General features: G+C 37.4%; 1 protein-coding gene across 2 annotated transcripts in view; it reads right to left on the reverse strand.

Annotated features, from left to right (window-relative positions):
• Positions 1-20410, reverse strand: part of LOC109062205 (disintegrin and metalloproteinase domain-containing protein 15-like) — a 20919-nt gene extending 509 nt beyond the window's left edge. Inside the window, exons 1-24 of one of the 2 annotated variants that reach the window (XM_042772632.1) lie at positions 19781-20410; positions 18505-18599; positions 13116-13192; positions 12951-13029; positions 12777-12853; positions 11641-11854; positions 11486-11551; positions 11205-11276; positions 10923-11092; positions 10749-10833; positions 10516-10664; positions 10261-10438; positions 8732-8824; positions 8448-8643; positions 8243-8351; positions 7612-7807; positions 6162-6239; positions 5926-6037; positions 5669-5816; positions 4134-4242; positions 2740-2805; positions 731-885; positions 518-622; positions 1-223 (exon numbers count right to left, since the gene is read on the reverse strand). The exon at positions 1-223 is cut by the window's left edge and continues 509 nt beyond it. In XM_042772632.1, coding sequence (XP_042628566.1) covers positions 553-622; positions 731-885; positions 2740-2805; positions 4134-4242; positions 5669-5816; positions 5926-6037; positions 6162-6239; positions 7612-7807; positions 8243-8351; positions 8448-8643; positions 8732-8824; positions 10261-10438; positions 10516-10664; positions 10749-10833; positions 10923-11092; positions 11205-11276; positions 11486-11551; positions 11641-11854; positions 12777-12853; positions 12951-13029; positions 13116-13192; positions 18505-18599; positions 19781-19940 — 2754 coding nt within the window. In that variant the 5' untranslated portion in view covers positions 19941-20410 and the 3' untranslated portion in view covers positions 1-223; positions 518-552. Of the gene's footprint in view, positions 224-326; positions 623-730; positions 886-2739; positions 2806-4133; positions 4243-5668; positions 5817-5925; positions 6038-6161; positions 6240-7611; positions 7808-8242; positions 8352-8447; positions 8644-8731; positions 8825-10260; positions 10439-10515; positions 10665-10748; positions 10834-10922; positions 11093-11204; positions 11277-11485; positions 11552-11640; positions 11855-12776; positions 12854-12950; positions 13030-13115; positions 13193-18504; positions 18600-19780 lie in introns of those variants that run through there. The other variant, XM_042772633.1, reaches the window with a different exon arrangement.
• Positions 20411-21188: the final 778 nt, after the last annotated feature.

Below are 21188 nucleotides of genomic sequence, written 5' to 3' on the forward strand. Positions count from 1 at the left end.
GTTGAACAAAGCATCTGAATCACAAAAGGAACTTTATATCAAAGTTTAAAAGTTCTTATTTGTTGTCCACTCTTAAAAAGGTCTTCAGAATTATAACATCCTGTCGTCTTTATTGGAGTCTGTAATTTCTCCGATGGCCCAGTGAGCCTCAAGATGAGTTGTAAGATGAAGTTCTGATCCAGATGAAGAGCAACAGTGGTCTGTACAGCTGTTAAAGTTCACCCTGCACAAGTCAAAGAATAATTTAATAATCATTAATACATATATATATATATATATATATGTGTGTATATATATATATATATATATATATATATATATGTGTGTGTGTGTGTGTGTGTGTGTGTGTGTGTAAATATATAGGGTATATATTATACCCTAAATGATCAGAATGTATTATCTAAAAACGAGTCTAAATATGTTGTGCAGTTTTTCTTCTCAAATTTATCTTGGTTTAAGGGGACAGATTTTTTACTATTAAACAAGACAAAATACTGAAGAAAAAATATTGTAGTACAGAAATTTGCAGCTGGGCCAGCGTTTCCTTCCTGTTTATATTTGGTGAGGAGCGTGGGGTTTCCTAGGGTATTGCTGTCTCCGTAAAGGCGGATGAGGAGCAGGTCTGTACATAGAAATAAGATTTTTATCAGATTACACTTTTTCCATAAACAATATTTTATTCACTTGCTGTTTGCATAATATTACAGGAAAAAAGCATCAGTCCTTTCACCTGGCAGGAGCAGCAGCTGCCGCAGGGTTACATGAGTAAGATGATGGAGATGCGGCAGGTCCTGGATGTCCCAGCAGTGGGGGTGGAGGAGGGTGGGATGAAGGATCCACAGGCAGTGGTTTCTTGGGAACTGGAGGTTTGGGGGGAACAGCGTTCTGAAACAGGATGAGGTGATTCAGAAGAGTCAGGGTCTTTTTTTGTCTTACAAGTTTAATTTGCAATACATTATAGTTCAAAATAAAAGCAAAAGGACTGGACTGAGAGAAATAGATACTCTCAGAAGTATCAGAACAAGAGCTGATTAGTGTTGTTAATAGAGGGATACACTTTACACGCCTCTGGCAATACCTGTCGTGTAGAGAGCACAGGGTCAGGAGGGAGAGGCTTGCTTGGTGCAGCCGGTCGTGCTCCTGTGGGCTGGACGTACAGTTGCAGATGCAGCCATGTGACAGAGAAAAGCAAGCGCTGGGTAAGACGCTTACTGTGCCATTTTACTCAAATCACTGGGAATCACTCTATTCCACCATGATTTTCCCTTGATCATAAAATGAATTTTTCTGAGACCAGACTATATCATAGGCCATGCACTGCACAAATGATTCCTCTTATTCATCCATGCAAGAGGCTGGTAGAGACTGGGAGAGATAAAACACATGCAAAATATGCACATGGGGTGGGGGGGCAAAGACTTTTTCACAGCACTGTACTGAGCTTTAACCAAGGTTGAAGTAAAGGTTAACACTGTTGCTTTGATATCACCTACTCTCACATAATGATTCGTTCACAAAGTATTTCTGCATAATGTATCAGAATAGTTTTTAACAAACCAGTTATTATTAATTTAATAGTGATGCTATCACCCTTTAACTGGTCAAATTTTATTGTGGAGATAATATATCTAGTGGTTAAATAAGCACAGATGGGGCCTTTTTTCTCTCTTTGATGTTCAACGTTTCAATTAAGCTGCCTTCAGGTGTGACAATGTTAAAAATACACTTTAAGTCATGAAGTCATTGCTTCTAGTGTTGGTGTAAACATGGGCATCACCCATTCATACAAGGGCACTAGGTTATATACAACATTTAAAATAAAAGTAAAAATTTAGTTTTTAAATGTTTAAATTTTTTAATCTTTGTTTATATCTTTTTAATAAACTTAAATGAATTTAAATGTGATTTTAAAATGTATTGTTCATTTTATTAATTACACTTTGTACCGAATTAAATATATATATATTTTTTTTACTAAAATTTTATTTACATTTATTCAATAATTTAATTTAATTTCCATCCATCCTTTTCCCAAACCACTAGGGTTGTGAGTTAGCACTTTCATACATTAATTTAAAAAAATCACTACATGTGATTGCATGTGTTGTCTGTTAATTAAGTAATTAAGTAAATTAAGTAATTAAGCATAAGCATTCAAGGAAACTGAACTTAACTTACAACTGGAAGTGCACATTATGATGAATTAGATATATGGCGATATTATCGAAAACATTCCAGATTACATATGACCTATTGCTCTCCCCCAGTCTGATCTCACAGGGCACTGGGATCACAACACACTCCATTCACTCCAGAGGAACCATCAGTCCATCCGCATGCACCAAACCACCATCATCATCTTACTGTTAAACCCAAATGATGGGTACACAAGCACACCTCCAGATGCAAAACCACACAGAAACACGGACCACAACTAGGAACATAGAGTGACTTTCAAAAGGTAGACACTTTGGGCCAAGACAAAATAACAGACACAGGCAAACATGGCAGATAGCAGCAAATGCTCCCTCCACCTTCTGCATCTTGCTCTCTGAGGGGATGGGGTCAGGAGGGAGGGGTTTGGTGGGAGGGGCAGGCCAATGCCCCGCCAACTGAAGAACCAAAAAGAGCAATAAAAACTGTATTGGTTTGTGGTTAACACACACCGCTACATCTACCAGAACACCTCTAAATGCATCTCTGTTCCTCACAAGCTTTGTGAGTAGCAATGACATTTACCTGAGCAGGTTTAATGACAGGATCAGGTGGAAGAGGTTTAGTTGGAGCAGCAGGCCTGTTTTGGACCTAACAATAAGACAAAAGTGTTGCGGAGGGAGTAGAAGAGAGGCAGTGCATGCATTTTACAATAAGTAAAGTTAGCTGTTTTAGGCATGGCAGTAAGCCAAGAATAATTGGCTGACATTGTTATGACAGCAGCAGAAGGAGACTCTGACAGACATTTTTGAAGTATGTGTAGAAACAATGATTCATGCACGGAAGATTCGACAGAGGAGCAATGTACGTGTCACATACAGAGAACAAAGCATTTGGCCTTTAGTTTTATTGCATCTAGCACATTTTTGGTCATTTTTCCGTGGATCGATGATAGAGTCAACCAGACCAATTTTGTTATCCAGGTGAAAGAGCAGGAATATGACTATAATCCAAACAATGTGGATCAGCCTCAGTAGCTTTAAATGACCTTTCAACAGACATCTATCACCAGGATTTTGCCTCTGTCCTAGTTACTGATAAAACAAAAAAAACTAACACAGAGAACCACACGATACATTCTAGGCTTGGATCATTACCAGAATGTTCACACAATACCAGATTCTGTTTTCTCAGTATTGATATTATATCTGTACCTTTGGCAACAATTAAACAGCCTAGGGAAACTGATGAAATGAGACTAGGGCTGTCAATAGATTCATATAATAGGTTTAATAATATAAAATATTATTTAACTTATGTTATTTCAAAATGTAAATTATTGTAAAAAAAAAAAAAAAAAAACTCAGGAAAGAGTGATTTTGTGCTATTATTTCCTTTTTTTGATTTATAGATAAATCACAGAATTCACACTACTGTTCAAAAGATTGGGGTCAGAAAGATTTTTTTCTCAAATAAATTATTACATTTAATCAGTAACTTTCAAAATTGATCAAGTGACAGTTAAGATTTTTAAAATGTTTCAAAAGATTTCTTGTTTAAATCAATGCTGTTATTTTCAACTGTTAAGTCAAGTTTTATGCAGCTGTTTTAAACACTGATAATAATAAGACCTGATTATTGTAACAAAACTGTAAATAAAATTTCACTATAGTAACATTTTTACTCTATTTTTGATCAAATAAAAGCAAACTTTGTTTGCCTAAGACACTTCCTTCAAAAACAAGAAAGAAATTAAAAAAAACTTACCAACCCCAAACTTTTATCTACCACCAGCTTGCCCTGCCATTTTCCACTTTCTGGACACAATGACCTCCCTGTGAGCTCATTTCTGTATTTCTGTGCAGACTCTTAGGAACCCTACACTGCATTATAGCAGATCATGCTCCAGTAATAGTATCACTGAATGGGCCAGATGCTCAGTCACAGCAGCGTATTTCCTTAGAGCAGATTGACTGTACCTTGCTGATAGCCTGGGTGAGAGGGATGTCGCTCTGATGGGGCCACTGGTACCTGAGCGGTTGCACCTGATCTCCATTTCGAGCATTTGCAAGCTCCACAGCAGGAGTCCTGCGGGGAAATTACAATTTCTTCACAATATTGCACTCAAACTAATGTTACATGTTGATGAGAGTTATTTGCTGCTGGTCAATGTTGCATAATTATATACGTGATTCAGTATAATGGCATTTATGTGTTTTGCAGTATGTGTCTGTAATTATGTATGGTCTTTGCTGGTGTGGTCAAAGACAAATTTCAACCAAGATGTATTGTATTGTATAAATGTATACCAATAATATGACAGGGAATTCAATGTTACAGAACACCAAGCATCTCATTATCTAAATCTACTTCACATACACAAGTACTCTTGTGTAAACTGTGTGAAAAAGACATCTAGCAGGGAGACACTTAATATTTAAGACTAAATAAACATTTTTCTTATCCAACCAGACCTTTGGTGTCTTAAAGAAATGGAAGAAACTCTGACTTATGCTGGAAGTTCTACAACGCACACAGCCAGAGAGGAGTTTGTCAGTGACAGCCAATGCTAAGCCAATTATGATTTTAAATTTTTATTTCATTGTCATTCAAAGCCCCTGCTGGTAAGAGACAAATGTTCAGCTACATAAGTACAGTGACTGCTACCATTATGGCTTGTTTTACACCACAAACTAAAGCTCCACGTTCACAGATACCTCTGGTTTTCCTCTTTCACACAGTATTCAATATAGGCTCCGAGAAACCACTGCATCATGGGTAAAACACAGTAAAATTATATCATTAATGATTTATAATATGATCTATGTCTGTGATGAAGGATCTTACCTTTTATCTGACATTAACACCTAAGGTTGTAATTTCTCTCTGGCTGTTGTATTTTTTGTACAGTATGTTTGTTCTCTACTATGCTGAAAAGTGAGATTATCTAATTGCAATAGTGGTCAGATCATCTAGTTTAAAACACGTGTGGTAAACTCTTTCTCAAAATGTACTCTTTGTATTCATGTCTGTTTAATTTGTTTTTACATTTTTTAATACCATTTCCAAGAAATGTTTACATTTAAAACTATCAAGTAAAAAGTTAAATTGTCTTTACACCTTGAAAACAATTTCTAATATTAATAAGCAGTTTATTTATTTATTAAAATAATTTATTAATTATATCTACATAATAAAATATTATGCCAAACTACTAAATAAGGTTTTCTTTTTCATTCTTTTAAAGGTTTATTATGATGTAGGGACTGTTTTCTCACCGGGACATTTATGATTTATTTTTTCCCAAATTAACTTTAATTCGGAAATTAAAAACATGTTCATCACATTTTAAGTCATTGCAAGCTTAAATAGCATTTTTATATGTATTTTTAAATTATTTATTTATTAAATCTCATGTTATTTCACCATTGATGAAGTAAAGTGAGATAAATTGCTTGAATAAAGTAGGTCATCTCTTAACCCCTGTGTCATTCTGTCTTTTTCTCAGTCTTACCGGCTCTGTCTGGCCTTGTTGAAGGGGGTGTGACCGAGGTACACAAGGCCTCGTCGACAGCCGGGGAAACGGAGTGCGACAAACAGCAGTGAGACCGGTAACACAAACAGGAAGATGACCAGCAGAGCCACCCGCGCAGGATCTGAATCTGTATACAGACAAAACCAGGCTAAACTTTACCACGCCAATCAATCAATTTGATGTGTTATTGAGCCCAAATTTCTAAAGTTACTTGTGAATCAGTTTGTGTGTGGTACCTTTGGGCTCTCGTGCAGGGCCGCTGTCCACACTGCCACCGGTTCCAGAGTATCTGCAGTCAGGAGGAGCCCAGCCTTCATCACAGTGACAGTTCTTATTACTGTTACACACCTACACAAACAAAGAAAACAGAGAAAACTACTTGATTTGCAAAACTTAATAATGTTTATAATAATAATAATGTTTATAATTCTCTGAAGTTGCAGTGTCTGCTCCTTCCCTCCCCCCTCCTCACCCCATGGCCATTGCAATTCCTGCGGCATTCCTCAACACCAAACATGGACACGTCCCGGCACTTTTGGTCTACACATGCCTGAGAATATAATGTTACAATAAATCAAACAAGTATGTTTCTAAAAAGATTTTTTTTTCTCCAGGACTATTAATAAATGTATATATAAAATTTTTATATGGTAAAATATTACTCTTTAAAATATCTATTTTAATATGTGTTAAAATATAATTTCCTCCAGTGATGGCAAATCTGAATTTTCAGCAGCCGTTACTTCATTTTTCAATGTCATATGATCCTTTAAAATTTATTCTAATATGCTGATTTGGTGCTCAAGAAAAAATTCTTATTATTATCAATGTTAAAAACAGTTGCTGCTTAATATTTTTGTGGAAACCATTTTTTAGGATTCTTTGATGAATATAAAAATTTCCTAACCCAAACAGTAGTATGTATCCACCTTTTTCCTGAGTAACCGATGACGCATTCTAACTTCGGTTTGGATGCTCTCGTGTTCCGGTCTCCATAAAAATCCATGTTAAAATGGGTTTAAAAGATTGACTGAATAAATTAAACTTTTTCAATACGACTAAATATAAAAAAGTACACAGGGTTAAGCTGTTCTGTTTTTGGCTGACACAGTAACAGCAATAAACTTAAGGAATTCCTGTACAGTACTTGTCCGTGTCCGGCGCTGTATGCTTGGCATAAACGATTACAAGAGAAAATGAGCTTGGCTTGCAGCACTTAAGTTCAAATATGGTGTGTGAAATAATAAAATACTGTGTGATCTTATCATTTTGTGGACAAAATCCAGAAGCTGAATGTAGGATATGTGCACTTGTGTTTTCAGTGCAGCTAACCTCTAGCCACTTCATGTCATCTACCCACTCATTAAAACAGGGGTCACCAAACTCATTCCTGGAGGGCCCGTGTCCTGCAGAGTTCAGCTGCAACTCTAATCAAACACACCTGAACCAGCTAATCAAGGTCTTACTAAGCATATTAGAAATTTCCAGGCAGGTGTGTTGAGGCAAGTTGGAGTTTGGTGACCCCTGCATTAAATGATGACATGTGAGTTACTGTAAAAAGAGGGCCATGTGCATTTTAAAACTATTTTCATAGGTTTAACGTTATATTATCAGCTCAGAAAATACATTAATTTGACTAGAAACACCATAGACCGGAAATGTAAAGCATTGTTCCAGTATGAGTCAGGTGAGACTTCCGCATTCAGGAAAAAGGTGGATAATCATATAAAATTTACCTACATAATAATAAACAAATTATGAAGTAAAAATTAAAAGCTACAATGGCTAGATGGTAAGAAAATCTCAAATGGAATTTACTAATGACTCTGCATGATCAATTATGCTAAATGTACAGTAAAATTCACGTATTAAATAATTAACCTTCCTAAAAAGTACATAGTACACTTTTTCTGGACACTCACCTTGTTGGGCCCACAGGCTGTCCCCTGTGACACCATGGCTGGGTCAGAAACATCATCACCCAGATTAAAATAGGCACCCCGGCAGGTAAAGTCACTCTGGTTCAGTTTGACTGTTGTGGTCAGAATCTCAGCGTTGGAGCCCAGCAGAGGATGTTCACTTCCACCCTGACACTGGATCCTACCACAGTGCACATCCCTAAGCAAAACAGAGCACATTCAAAACAAAGATTACAATCATATTTCCATAAGATCAAATGTAACTGGATGTAAACAATAATACAGCACAGTTTTTGCATGTTTTTTGTAATTATGCTTACACAGAATATGCAAAGAAATCACAAAACAGACAGTTGGATATTAACGGGATACTACACCCGAAAATGAAAATTTTGTCATTAATCACTTACCCCCATGTCTATCCAAACCCGTAAAAGCTCTGTTCGTCTTCGGAACACAATTTAAGATATTTTGGATGAAAACCGGGAGGCCTGTGACTGTCCCATAGACTGGGGGTAAGTAATTAATGACAAAATTTTCATTTTGGGGTCGAGTATCCCTTTAAACATTTTGGAAACAATCATGATTATGTGAGTGCTGGAAAATCATCAGATTCCAGGCTTCACGTCCTCACCCTTTCAAACAGGGGATGTAGGAACCGTTGGACATCTGGCCACAGTTTCCGTACTTATTGCCCTGCTTATTCACAGAGGAAAAGCAGATAGGTGGAGCATGGGTGGAGTCTTAGAGGGGTGGAGAGAACAGAGAATTAACCATGATAAATCTAGACTCTAGCTGAGAATACTTAGATTCATCATTGTGGAGCATGTGACACTCACTCTGTCCCCAGAGCATTTGGCACTGCTCGTCCAGACTGGCACAAATGCCGCTGTAGCAGTACGAGGACCCATCATTGCATGACTCTCCGTTCTGCAGATACACATTAGGAGGACAGTAAGGCGAAGTGCCAGTGCAGTACTCCGGCAAATCGCACTCTCCCAACGGCTCCCGACACACTGACCCGGCCACATGCAGCTAGAGGGAAAGACATGGAGGAGATGCGTTGAGAGAGCAGCATTAGCAGTGCATGTCTAAGTGTGTAATCATATGCACCTTTACAAACCTTGCAGTTCTCACAGCAGATGCCATCAGAAGAGCACTGGGCCCCAGGAACCAGTTTACACGTGCTGGCATTGCAGCAAGGATCATTACATTCCTGAACACACATGCAGACAGGAAATAGATTACAGAGGTGAAAAGCGTATTACTACTTTTATTTGTTTTACAATCCTGTAGTCTGATATGTCAAAATGAATCAAAACGAAATTCTATTAAAAATCGAGAATCGCAAGATTACAAACAATTCCCACCCCCAATCATCAGGGCTATTAAGAATTTGATGAAAATGATTTTTTTTATATATATATTCACAATCTCCATTAAAAAATAAATAAAATAAAATAAAAAACCTTGAAAATGATGTCTGATTTGTTGGAATTGACAAAAAAAATGACTAAGCTACACCCGTCTGAAGTCGACTGAGTCAGCTTAATTTTGAGAAAAATCCAGTTAAAATTTTCTGAAGGTTCCAAAGCAAAATCACCTAGCAACATTGCATCTTTTCCTCCACTTCCTTTCTTAATTATGATTACTATATTAATAATTACAATACAGCTACTTTTTGTTTTATCTTTATTAAAAATTAGAACAGTAGAACAAATATAAGAAAGAAACAAACTAAATAGTGCATTACTTTTTCATCTTGCATCTAAACAAAGCATTCAAGTACGAAAACCAAACAGGCTAATCAAATGTAAAAATCACTTTAGTGTATTCATTAAAAATACAATTATTGTTAAAACTGCAAAAGCCACTCAAGAGCAGTGAGTGATTCCCTCTTTTCTTTCATTGTTAGATTAACATTAATGTGGCAGATGGCCTATACTATATTAAGACCAACTGTAATGCACAGATGTAATATTATGTTACATATCAGATGTTTTTCCCCCACATTTAACCAAACGTTCATATAACACATAACAGATTATGTTTACGTGAATACCAAGACCCATATTTTGAAATACTGTAATTCTGTGTATGGGGATTGCGCGCTGTCTGAGAGATCCATCTTTTATGTGCACGCTTCGTATGTGTCAGTCAGCATGTTTGAACAACACATTTCACTGGTTCAGACTCATGCCATCGTGAAATCGCTATGAATATTCATAAATACCAAACTGGGAAGCACCAGTTGTCAAGAAGCGAGCAGAGAAAAAGGTAGACCTATCAGAAAACATACAAAAAAAGATAATTTTAGATGTTTAATTAGTATTTGGAGCACTGGGATCGCTAGACAAGGGCTTAATGAACTCATTTTTGTGAAAACCTCAAATTCGACCATAACTGACATTTCACTTTTTATTTTTTTTTAATTTTTTGTCTGTAGCTCACATTTAGCCTGTGCACATTTTGACTCATTTTTGACCCAGCACGGGTCACATATGTTTTGTTCCACATAAGAAACCAAATCACACAGGTTTGGAAAAACATGAAGATGAGCAAATGTTGACAGAATGTTCATTTTAGATGAACTATCCAATTAAGCAGTTTTAAGCAGCAATTTTTGTCAGGAACCAGTAGGCATTTTCTTACATCCAGCAGGCCGCAGTCACACTCCTCTCCTTTCTCTACATACAGGTTTCCGCAGCGTGGACCTCCCAGAAGACTCTCTGGCTGAGGCACGTTAAACAGACACATTCCACCACCGTGCAGTAGACTGAGAGAGAGATCCTGTTCGCTGCAGCTGCTGAAGAGCTGACCGGGCATAAACCTGCACAAGGGAGCATTTACTGCATACTGCACGATTTGCCACCAGCACTATATTTTCAGGTAGTCACAAACACTCACCCAGTAGAGGGCTCCATGATGCAGCCCCCAAGCCGAGGCTCGTTCTGGCACTGGCAGCTCCTGTCGGCAGTATCGTGACTCATTCCCAGGTTGTGACCCAACTCGTGTGCCACCGTCGATGCTACACCTAACACACTCACCAGGTGATCCTACGGTGCAGGAAACACTGGTTAATACTAAAACAAGACTTTTTAATGCATAAAGACCAAGATTAAATGAAAGATTTCTCTCACCACATTCACTCCTCCTGACCGATCCTTTGAGCACATGGACGACTGAGATGCCATGCCAACTGTTGTCCCATCAAATGATTCACCCCTAACACATAAAAGCAAATTATGATTTACCATAAATGTTCAAATCTGATCAAGTGATGCCTATATTTTCCACAATGCATCTGGTCCTACATGATGAGCTGTGCGTTGTCATGCCGTAGTCGTGGTAGAAGGTCCCCGGTCCTCCAATCCAGGAAGCGGTTTAGAGTTTCAGTGGGATTTTTATCCACTTTAATTTTGTCCTGGTCACTCCATATCTCCAGACCCACCACAGCTACACGTACATTCAGTGGCCGGTAGAACTGGGACAGAGTGCCAGACAGAGATTTAGAGAAACCTAGACTTACAATCTTACTCACCACAAAATTTTGATCAGTGATGTACAGTACTTGCACATTTAGAAATAAAACTTACCCAGTCGACTTGGTTTGCCACATCCATCATGCGGTAAATTACAGTTTTATTATTCTTCTGATAATTCAGATACTGTGCGGAAAAAAACAGAAAAGAAGACAAACGGATTCAAAACTGAAACCTTAAATATTTAGATATTTAGACTGTAAAGCAATTAAGAGTAGATGTGATGCAGTATATGTACCAGTAGATGGTGTAAGTGTCTCACATCTCGCTGTGTGTGTGTGTGTGTGTGTGTGTAGGTGTGAGTGTCAGAGATAGAGATACCTCTACTCTCTTACCTCTTTATGATCCGCCACCAGCACCAGCTCAATATATTTGGTCTCTGAGAGAATGTCTCTCTTACTCTGTCACATGACAGCAGAAATGGATCGTGAGAAAAAACAAACAAATACACATACCTATAAACACTAGTAAGCACACACAGCATGCTCACCCTGTGTGTGTGGGGGGGAGGGATGATCTGAATGAGAGGAACAGAGGTATGTGACACTCCACAGTCTCTAGACTCTGATGTCTGTGAATCTGTAGGGTAGATCACGTGCAGCCACTCTTCTTCTATTTCTCCGCTCCCTTCTTCTTCTTTGTCATGCTTTTCTTCCTCAGGATGCAGCTCAAAGCTCAGTGTGGCATTAATGACTATCACTCCCCTGCAGAGAGAAAAAGAAGCGTCATTACTAACACCATAACTAACACAGACTGACCATCATGTTGACACACAGCACTCATTGATAATCTGTTAAGAAATACAGACTCCTTTCTCATATTTCACTAGTGTTCATTTTGTTAGCCATTTTAATTTATTCTTAGTCTTTTAAATTAGTCTTAGTCCTATGTCCTACTTAGTCCTACTTTTTAGTTTTTATCATATTTATTCAACCTTGTCATGTTTCTTGTTTAGTCAAGTTTTATTTGACTAACCCCCAGTTTCACAGACAAGGCTGAATCTAAACAGTCAAAAATAGACTGGATATTACAGTGTTTACTGTATTTTTAATAAATTAATGTAGCCCCGGTGAGCATAAGAGACTTTCCAAATAGTAAAAAGATGGCCTTGAAAATATTTTTCTCTAGAAAAGGGGGGTCTGGGAGAAAAACACGTTTGAGAAAAACAATGGCACATTAAAAAAGACTTTTCAGGTCTATGTCCAATCCCTCACTTTTTCTAGTTATACAAGGTTAAAATATTTTGCTTGTCATTTTTTTCACATATCGCAATATAATATCGATATTGCCTGCCTGGACAGTGTAAAATATTGTGATATGAATTTTAGCTCATATTCCCCACCCCTATTTGTTGGTAGTGTTTGATCCTCAGACGTTGGCCAGTTTTCCTTTGTCACTATTTTCAAGTTGGTAAGTGTTTGATGCCTAGTGTTTTAAAAATCTGTTCAGATATTAAAAGTTGTGTAGTGTATTCCAGCCTTAAGTAACAACAACATGACTTCTGAAATCTAAGCTGGTCTTGCTGGTTCCTAATTTCACAATATTTTTGAAAGTTTAGCAATGACCATAATTTAGTCATATCTCACAGGAAGTGGTAAGATTTGAAAAATGTAAAGCAAATATTACCGTAACCCAGAGCAGGAGCTGAGTGCCACACGGGACTGAGGGAAACCTTGCACTGAACCATGATAGTAACAATGCATCTGACACAGAAACAAATTTTATGTTAAGTTGCTTAAATAAACTGCAACATTCCAAAAAGTGCTGTGAAATAAATGTGCCCTAGTTTACTCAACTCACCACTGGGTTCTCCTTCATGGACACCCCAGTTCCGTTTGGCAGGTAGTAGAACACCTTAGGCGGCTTTGGCAAAAGATCTCTGCAAGCAGACCAATGTTCAAATATGATGATTTACGTAACTTCATTAGATACTGATAATGATTATATACACAGGAAATGACTTACTGGTTTTTCTCTAGGTCCAAGATATACAAGCTGCTTCCCATTTGTAAACCACACTGCAATCTGTCAGGGTGACCATTCTGGAGAGAATGAGAGAGACAGATTTCATGTTATAAAGAGATTATTTGAATAGTGAATTCGTTATATATAGATATATAGCAAGGCCTATTTATGAGCCCTCCTGCTCCACCTCAACAAATGTTACAAATGTGATCCTGGACCACAAAACTAGTCATAAGTAGCATGGGTATATTAGTAGAAATAGCCAAAAATACATGGGTCAAAATCATTGATTTTTCTTTTATGCCAAAAATCATTATGATATTAATTTATTCAGCTTATTTATTCAGCTTTCAGATGATGTATAAATCTCCGCACATATATTCTACTGTTAAAGTCAACAGAAAGATTCTAAATATTATTTATGAGTTAATCTACAGTTTAATTTATTATGTTGTATAGGTTTAACAAAGCAGAAAGAAAATCTGTCCAAGTACAGACACCTCTAATTTGTAATCATTGCATCAGCACATGGCCAGAGGAAAAGATGGGTTCTCTGAGAGGATAAAATACTGTAGCTTCATTTTAGAGGGTGAACTGGGCTATAAACAGACTTCCCCTCCTCCAGACTCTTTCTGAGCCTTTCTCTCATCTCACTTCCTATTCTAAGCACCTTTTCCTGCCATTCTATCACATCCCTTTGGCACGCACACACATTCAGCAGCCTGATGAAAAAGTGAAACCCCACTCAGCTTCCTGTTTTACCGCTGCTGCTGTTTCCTGCTTTTCTCCAATGTGCTAATGGGAGCAGCTTACTTCTCTCAGCCAATAAAAGGAGGTCTATCTGACCTCTCCCTGTACCAGCCATTATCTTTCCCTGCTAGTCAAAGCAAAAAAAATAAATAAAAAATAAAAATCATGAGAAGTGATAGTAAAATTGGAGCCAGTTTGGAAACTTTGCTGAAACCACATTTTTAGGAGACTTCCAAGCATGTGGAAGGTGAAGGTCAAATTCACTCTCGAGAAAGAACTGGATGTAGGCCAAATAGGCTAAGTAAAAATATTGATTTTGTGAATATTCATGAACAGATTCATATAGATTTTTTATTCTATGGTAGTATTCCTGCACTGCTTTTCAGTGGCAATGCACCCTACTAAATCTACACCCCCGAAATCTACATTTCTTTCATATGTAAGCAAAATATTACACATTAGACTGAAATACTCAAAAGACTCAGAATCCAATTTGATCGTGAATCTGTGAATTGAGAGTTGTGAATCAGAATTAAATGCAGGACATCAGCACATGTGTATTGATAGCCAGTCCTAATTCCAACAATTATGTTTCTTTTTCAAATCTAACTTTATTTGTTATTACAGAAGCCTTATTACATTGATGTTAACTAACATTAAATTACTGTTGGCAAGTATTTAAAGGCTGCATCACTTGAATTAGAAAAGTAAATTTGGGTCAGTTTTGATTTCATGTCTCAAGTACGAGACAGTTGTGCTGAAATCTGAAGATGTCAGACCTCTTACAGCTCTCTCAGATCTCATCCAGTTTCTTGCGAAAGCTTTAAATGTTCTAAGATATTGTAGAGCTGCTGAAAACGTTCATAAAAGGGTCATGAGACTGACATCACAAGAGCATCACTCTGTAAACCACATCTGCTGTCATTTACCATGCTGAACAACACACCCATACAAACACTTTCTCCCAAGATCGAACCTCGACCAATCAACCCACATTCAACCATCAGATACTGCTCCAGCATTGTTCAGGTTTCCTACAAAACCACAGGCATCTATTTGTGGGCTATACGTTTATTGCTATCAGATGGTTCTGGTGAGTGCCTTTCCTATGAACTCCTGGGAACAGACTGCAGTTCACTGGGAATGGGTGGATCGCTTGTCTCTGAACAACCAGTGCCAAGTCAAACTAGTGACTGAGGCAAAGATGAAAAAGAGGGTTTGTATGTGTGTACTTTTCAGATAGACATCCCAAGCATATGTACTACACAGTGTACCACCAATTAAACTGGAAGGTTTTCTTTTACTTTTGGTCTTTGTTTTATCTTTAATAGTATAAAGTAAGTGTGTGAGACAAAGAGACTCAGTAAAAGGAGGAGTTTGGAGGTGGAGGCAGAGCAGAGATCTTTATTCAGGCATCAATATCCAAAACTCCAAACTTCTACTAAATACCTGCCAATTTCATCCTCATCTCCAAATAATCCAACCCTAAAAAACTCAACAAACACTAATTACTCTAAATAATTTCTTTGAAAGAAACACAAACGCATTGGCCAATCTGTTCTCCTCTTTCTCTTTCATTGGCCAATCTGTTCTCCTCTTTCTCTTTCTGTTATTGCCTTCTGCTCTGCCCTCTCTCGTTTTCTCCCCCTCTTTATAAGCCTCTCTTTTTCAGTCTGAGGAAATGTCCCTGAGCACATGCTGTATGCAGCGCAATGACCTCAGCAGCTGATGAATGCGGGGTGGGGTACTTTTACTGAGGCTAACTGAGGGTGACAAAAAAAAAGAGCGTAAGAGAAGGGGAGTATGCATGGGTGGAGGATGAGAATTGCACCAGAATGCATGGTTTGCCTGTGCCTTAACTGTGGCCCATATGAGACCTTCGTGGTTCATACAGTCAGATGTGGAGTGTTTAAAGACACGTGGTTTAGTAAATGGGTGATTCCTAAGTGTTGGCGATTTGTGGAACCAAACATCATGAATCATTTTGTTTGGGTAATTTTTTAATTGAATCTGGTATCTAACCCTATATCCACTATATTTAAGTGTGGTTGAAGTAAAAAATATGACTCCACAGGTTAAACTCTATTAGGGTGCCATAAGAGATTACTTATAGAATGACACCTTATTGCATGACAGAAAATTACATGTCTGTGCTCTGTAAACCAATTTGTTTGGCTAATCAGAACACTTTGAAGCAGTGTTTTTTGTCAATCATTTTGAATAGGGATGCACCGAAATGAAAATTCTTGGCTGAAGCCAAACAAAATGAAACACTGGGCTGAAGGCTGAATACCGAACACAGTTTTTCGCATTTTTTCCTCCATTTTGCCAATGTTTTTCACCATTGCATAAATTAAATAGCCAAAATGTGCTTTAAAAATATTTACTTAACACTGAATTTTTTTTTTAACATTCTAGCATACATTATACCAATAAAACGCAATATAACTTACAATTTAGTTTTAAAAGTTAGTAAAAGTTAGTTTTAAAAGTTAGTAAAATAATATTTTTTTCCTGAATCAGGCATGCATTTTTTTACTGTACAAATAAATGCAGCCTTACTGAACAGAAGAGACTTCTGTTAAAACATTAGAAAATATATCAGATCCCAGTCTGAACTATGTGTGAATGCTATAATAAATGTATTAATAGCTCCTTATTATTCTCTTTTTTATTTTATTTTACAGAACAGTAAATTTACAATAATAACATTTATTCATGTTGATGGGGTTCTTGCTTTTTCTGAGCTTTTATTTTGGCAGAAACCTGCAGGAAGACCTCAGTGCTTCTTTTTGTTGACAACAGTAGATTTAAAATTCTCATTACATGTCACGTCTTTGTTCGGTACAATTTATTCGGTCTTTTCGCTTATTCCGAATCTTTACACCGGAAGAGCTTTTGTTGCTATTTTCGGCCGAATAATTTCGGATGCCGAACATTCAATGCATACCTAATTTTGAATGCTGCCCACAGAGTTCACCCAAAAATGAAAACTCTGTCATCATTAACTAACCCTCATGTTGTTTCAAACCTGCATTACATTCTTTCTTCCTTTGTTTACCACCGACTTCCACTGTATGGACAAAAAAGACAAAGCTTTAGAATGACACGAGGTTGAGTAAATGATGATAAGCTGTATAAGCAATTTTCAGTTTTTAGTTTGAGATGAACACTCTCTCTAATTGCCATATTAATATAATTTGAGTTCCAGTTAGTGGGTGGTGGATAGCTTGAGGACAACTGTTTATAATCAGCAGATTCGCTGGTACACACAGTGTTGGGAAGGTTACTTTGGAAATGTAATAGGTTACAGATTATAAGTTACCCTATTTAAAATGTAATGTAAAGTAGTGCAACTATTTCAATTACATTATTAAAGTAATGTAACTGATTACATTTGATTACATTTCTAAATTCTCTATTCCTTAAATTCTAATGAATGTTTTCAACTGTAAATAATTTTGAAACATTTAAAGCAGGCAGGGTTAGCCTTACAGTAGGACTCAACACTGATTACTGTCAGACTTTCAAAACCCTTCATCACTTGAATTAAGATTATAATAATTTCATTTCAGAGCAAAGCCACCACAAAATCAGACTTTTTCACTACTTTTTACTTTGAGATCCTTCTGAGGTTACATACAGATTTAAAATCATAACACGATATAGTTTAATAGCTATTATACTGTTTTTGAAATCAAATCTTTGCATAGCTATGACAGGAAACACATGCATCTAACAGTAAATCTAAAAAATAAAAAAAATACATAGACCCAAATAGGAAATAAAACAGTTATTGTATAAACGTGTCCTGTTCTGTGTCCTAAACTCCTGAAACTTTGGTGTCTCATATTTTAGAGCAGTCAATGTAATTTGGGGAAGACATCAATTAAATCTGTATGCGGGTGTGTGTAAAAATAATCAGATGTAATTTGTAATCTTTAGCATTTTCTTAAGTAACTGTAATTCAATTACACATTTTTTTCTCAGCAACTGTAACTGATTACAGTTACATTTTTTTGTAATTAAATTACATAACTCCGTTACATGCAACTAGTTACTCCCCAACACTGGGTACACACACACACACACATAAAAACACACACACACCCAAGCCATCACTCGCCTTTCCTCACAATGGCAAAACAGGCTAAAAACAGACCATCGTTGTCTGATTCAACCAGGCAGAGGGGCTGTTTTACTGTGCATGACAATATAAATGAATCAGCATGTAACCTAAGGAGCATTTTGCATATCACACTGATAAGAGAAGTGACAAAGAAAAGAAAAGAAATTACGAGACAGCAGATGAGTAATTAAAGGTCAAGTGAGTCCAGATCTGTCCTGTCCTGAAGGAGAATGTAGGTGTGTATTGACATATTCAGCTGGAAACTTCCTGACATAAATTATGATCTGAGAGGAGAGGAACTAGAGGCAGCATTAAGGGGACGGACACTTCCTGTGCAGCTGAGAGCAACTCTGAAGTCATGTCCTGCGAAATTCCCCCATTCCACACACACACACACATTTTTATTACTAGTTCCAGTGAAGAGGAATGTTATCCACATAGGCATGAAATGTTAGTCAATGTTGTTTTACTGATGAATTATTTCTGTTATTAGATGGTGCAAAAACTCACCTGTAAAACATGACTCAGACTTCTCCTAACTCCATCAACAACAGCAAACGGCCTTGTCTTCTCCAGTGGCTTCAGTTCTCTTCTATGACTTGTGACTGTAGGAGATTTAGAAAAATGATATATACATATAGAATTTTATACAAAAACAACTTTGAAACTTTGAATTTATTATGATAGCTAATGTTACCATTTCAGAAGCCTGATTCCCCTACAAAACCATTGCGGTAATTATTTCAGAATGTGGGTCAGAATGAAAGAAGGATTAATCTGTTCATCTGAGAAAAGTTTTGTAAGTACAACCCAAATACTTGGGTAATCACTTGTTATTTCTTTGGCTAATATTAACAAAAAGTTCTAATAAGATCAAACTAACAGAAATTCCATCTCCATCTATTAAGATTCCACTACTATTCAATGGGATTTATTATGAACCTATCAATAACAAAGAGTTAAATTTGTGTTGAAATTTTGTGAGTTTTTCTGTAATAATGTATGTTCATCTCAGAGTATTAGAAAAGTTTTGCTCAAATGCACACTCATATACCTAACAGGAACACAGTAAGTAATAACCACTATAAAGGCTAGCTGTGTTGTGAGCCCAGCTGTTGTTTTGTCTGTGATTGACAGCTGGAGCATGCATTTACAGCACTGGTTTGAAGGGCCTCTAAACTAGATCAGAAGAATTCTCAAAACTTAAAATCCTGAAAGGAATCAGCAAGTATGGCTTTTATAGAATAGGCTTCCTCTCCAGCAGCCCAGATCGAAGATCAATTATGTTCAAGAATGAGCAGTCCTACATTATACTCTTTGAGCAGTTTACAAACATTGAGTCTGTGATTAGATGGGTAAACGACACAGTCTGCTGAGCATACTAAAGAACAGAGCCTGTGACTAACTAAAATAGCAGAGCTGTCCGCTGTGGTACTCAAAGCAAGACAGCAGATTATGATGGGTTAAACAGCTCCAATACAAATGCAATGGAACAAATAACATCAAAACCATATGTTTAATACTATATCTCATCTACATCTGCAAGAACATCTAAAAGAAATTATCTAAATAAACTTTTGTGCAATGAAAAGTTTCCATGGATGTTAAAGATTCAAAGAATCATAGAAGCCCAGGCCATTTCTTCTTGTTTGACTGTTGTACACACAAAACAGATAGATTTGTGCTGCACAAAATGCTTTAGAAGCAAATGTGTAATTATACTTAACTATGCTACTTTGATGCAACACTTACTCAAATGCAATATTTAAAGCAGAGTATCCCATACCATTGTGAGAGAAGTGCGTTATCCGTGTGAAGCTGCTGTCATCCCTGTTTAGGGTCAGAGTGAGGGACCCCCTGAACATCAGGAGCGGGGTGCCTTCAAACAGAAGAACAGTGACGAGAGTTCGCCAAAAACACCTGAACAACTGAGGATGGTGCTTCATGGTCCAGTGACGCACTGATTGGTCTATTCTTTAGATTCAAATGGAGTAGCGGATCAGTACACTTCTTAAAAACAGTCACGTGAACACGGCCCGCAGTCAGACGATCTGTCACACATAAACGCGCACCTGGCCATTCACCTGCTGCTGGACGCCGAGCTGCAGTCCGTTCTGAAAGCGTGTTCTCGGCCCAGTGTAGGTTCTGTCAGGGCGAACCGACATCCTGCTGAAAACCTCAGTTTTGTCCCAACAATAATAATGGCTACTCTACTGCGCTTGTTTCGTTTTGAGATACAGAGGAATAGCCTGTAATGATAACCTTGCAGAATAAGCTTTCTCTATGAGGCGGATCGCATAGTGCGCAATCCGTCCGCTCGCCAGTGTTAAACTGAGGCAGCATAATCGCATTTCTCAGTGTGTCCAACCAGATAGGATTTCCTCTTTCGAGTTAACTCTTTGCTGTCCGGTCGGGATCAAATCCTTGCCAGAATTAATAATCACAATGGTTCTTCAACAGCTGAAATAATAAAGAAAGATCCTGAGGGCGTAGCCTACTAATTATTACGATTAAATTAAGCAGGGAAGGGGATGTAAGGTCGTCAAAACTGGATTGGGAAGGTCTGAAAATATGCAAGAATATGTATTCATTGTATACATTATACAACATATAGCTACATTTTGCGTTTTCAAACAATTAGCAAGATTACAAGTTTATATAAAAAAAAAAGTATATCAAAAAAAGTTGAAAAGGTTTGAAGACGACTTGTTTCTTTCTTTAAAAAAATAAAAAATAAAGGTTAAAGGGGTCATCGACATGCACTTTTACAAGCAGTTTGAGCTGAAATGTGTGTTGGCAGTGTGTGTACACAACCACCACATAAAGACAAATACCAACCCAGTGTTATTATCTCTTTTTTAATCTCGTTAAATGATTTCTCCTTTCTCAAATCGAGCCAGATCTCAGATGCCTGTCTTTGTGACGTCACACAGACAGGCCCCTCCCACGATAGTTTGATTGACATTTCAGCACAGATTGGACTGGTGTCTTACCTTAGACCCGCCCTGAGTGAGCTGTCATCAGTCCGCCATTGTTTCACCTCCGGAGCAGATGTAGACAAGAATGTCTCCAAAGCGATTGAGGTGTTCTGTTTTTGGATTTAATAATGAACATAGCAGCCCTCATTTACTCCCGACATGTGAGCCGCTGAAGGCGCAGTGGATTACCTTTGTTTCTGAAGGGAATGCGCCCCG

This window comes from Cyprinus carpio, chromosome A16 (genome assembly GCF_018340385.1).
Source record: "Cyprinus carpio isolate SPL01 chromosome A16, ASM1834038v1, whole genome shotgun sequence".
NCBI classification, from domain to species: Eukaryota; Metazoa; Chordata; class Actinopteri; order Cypriniformes; family Cyprinidae; genus Cyprinus; species Cyprinus carpio.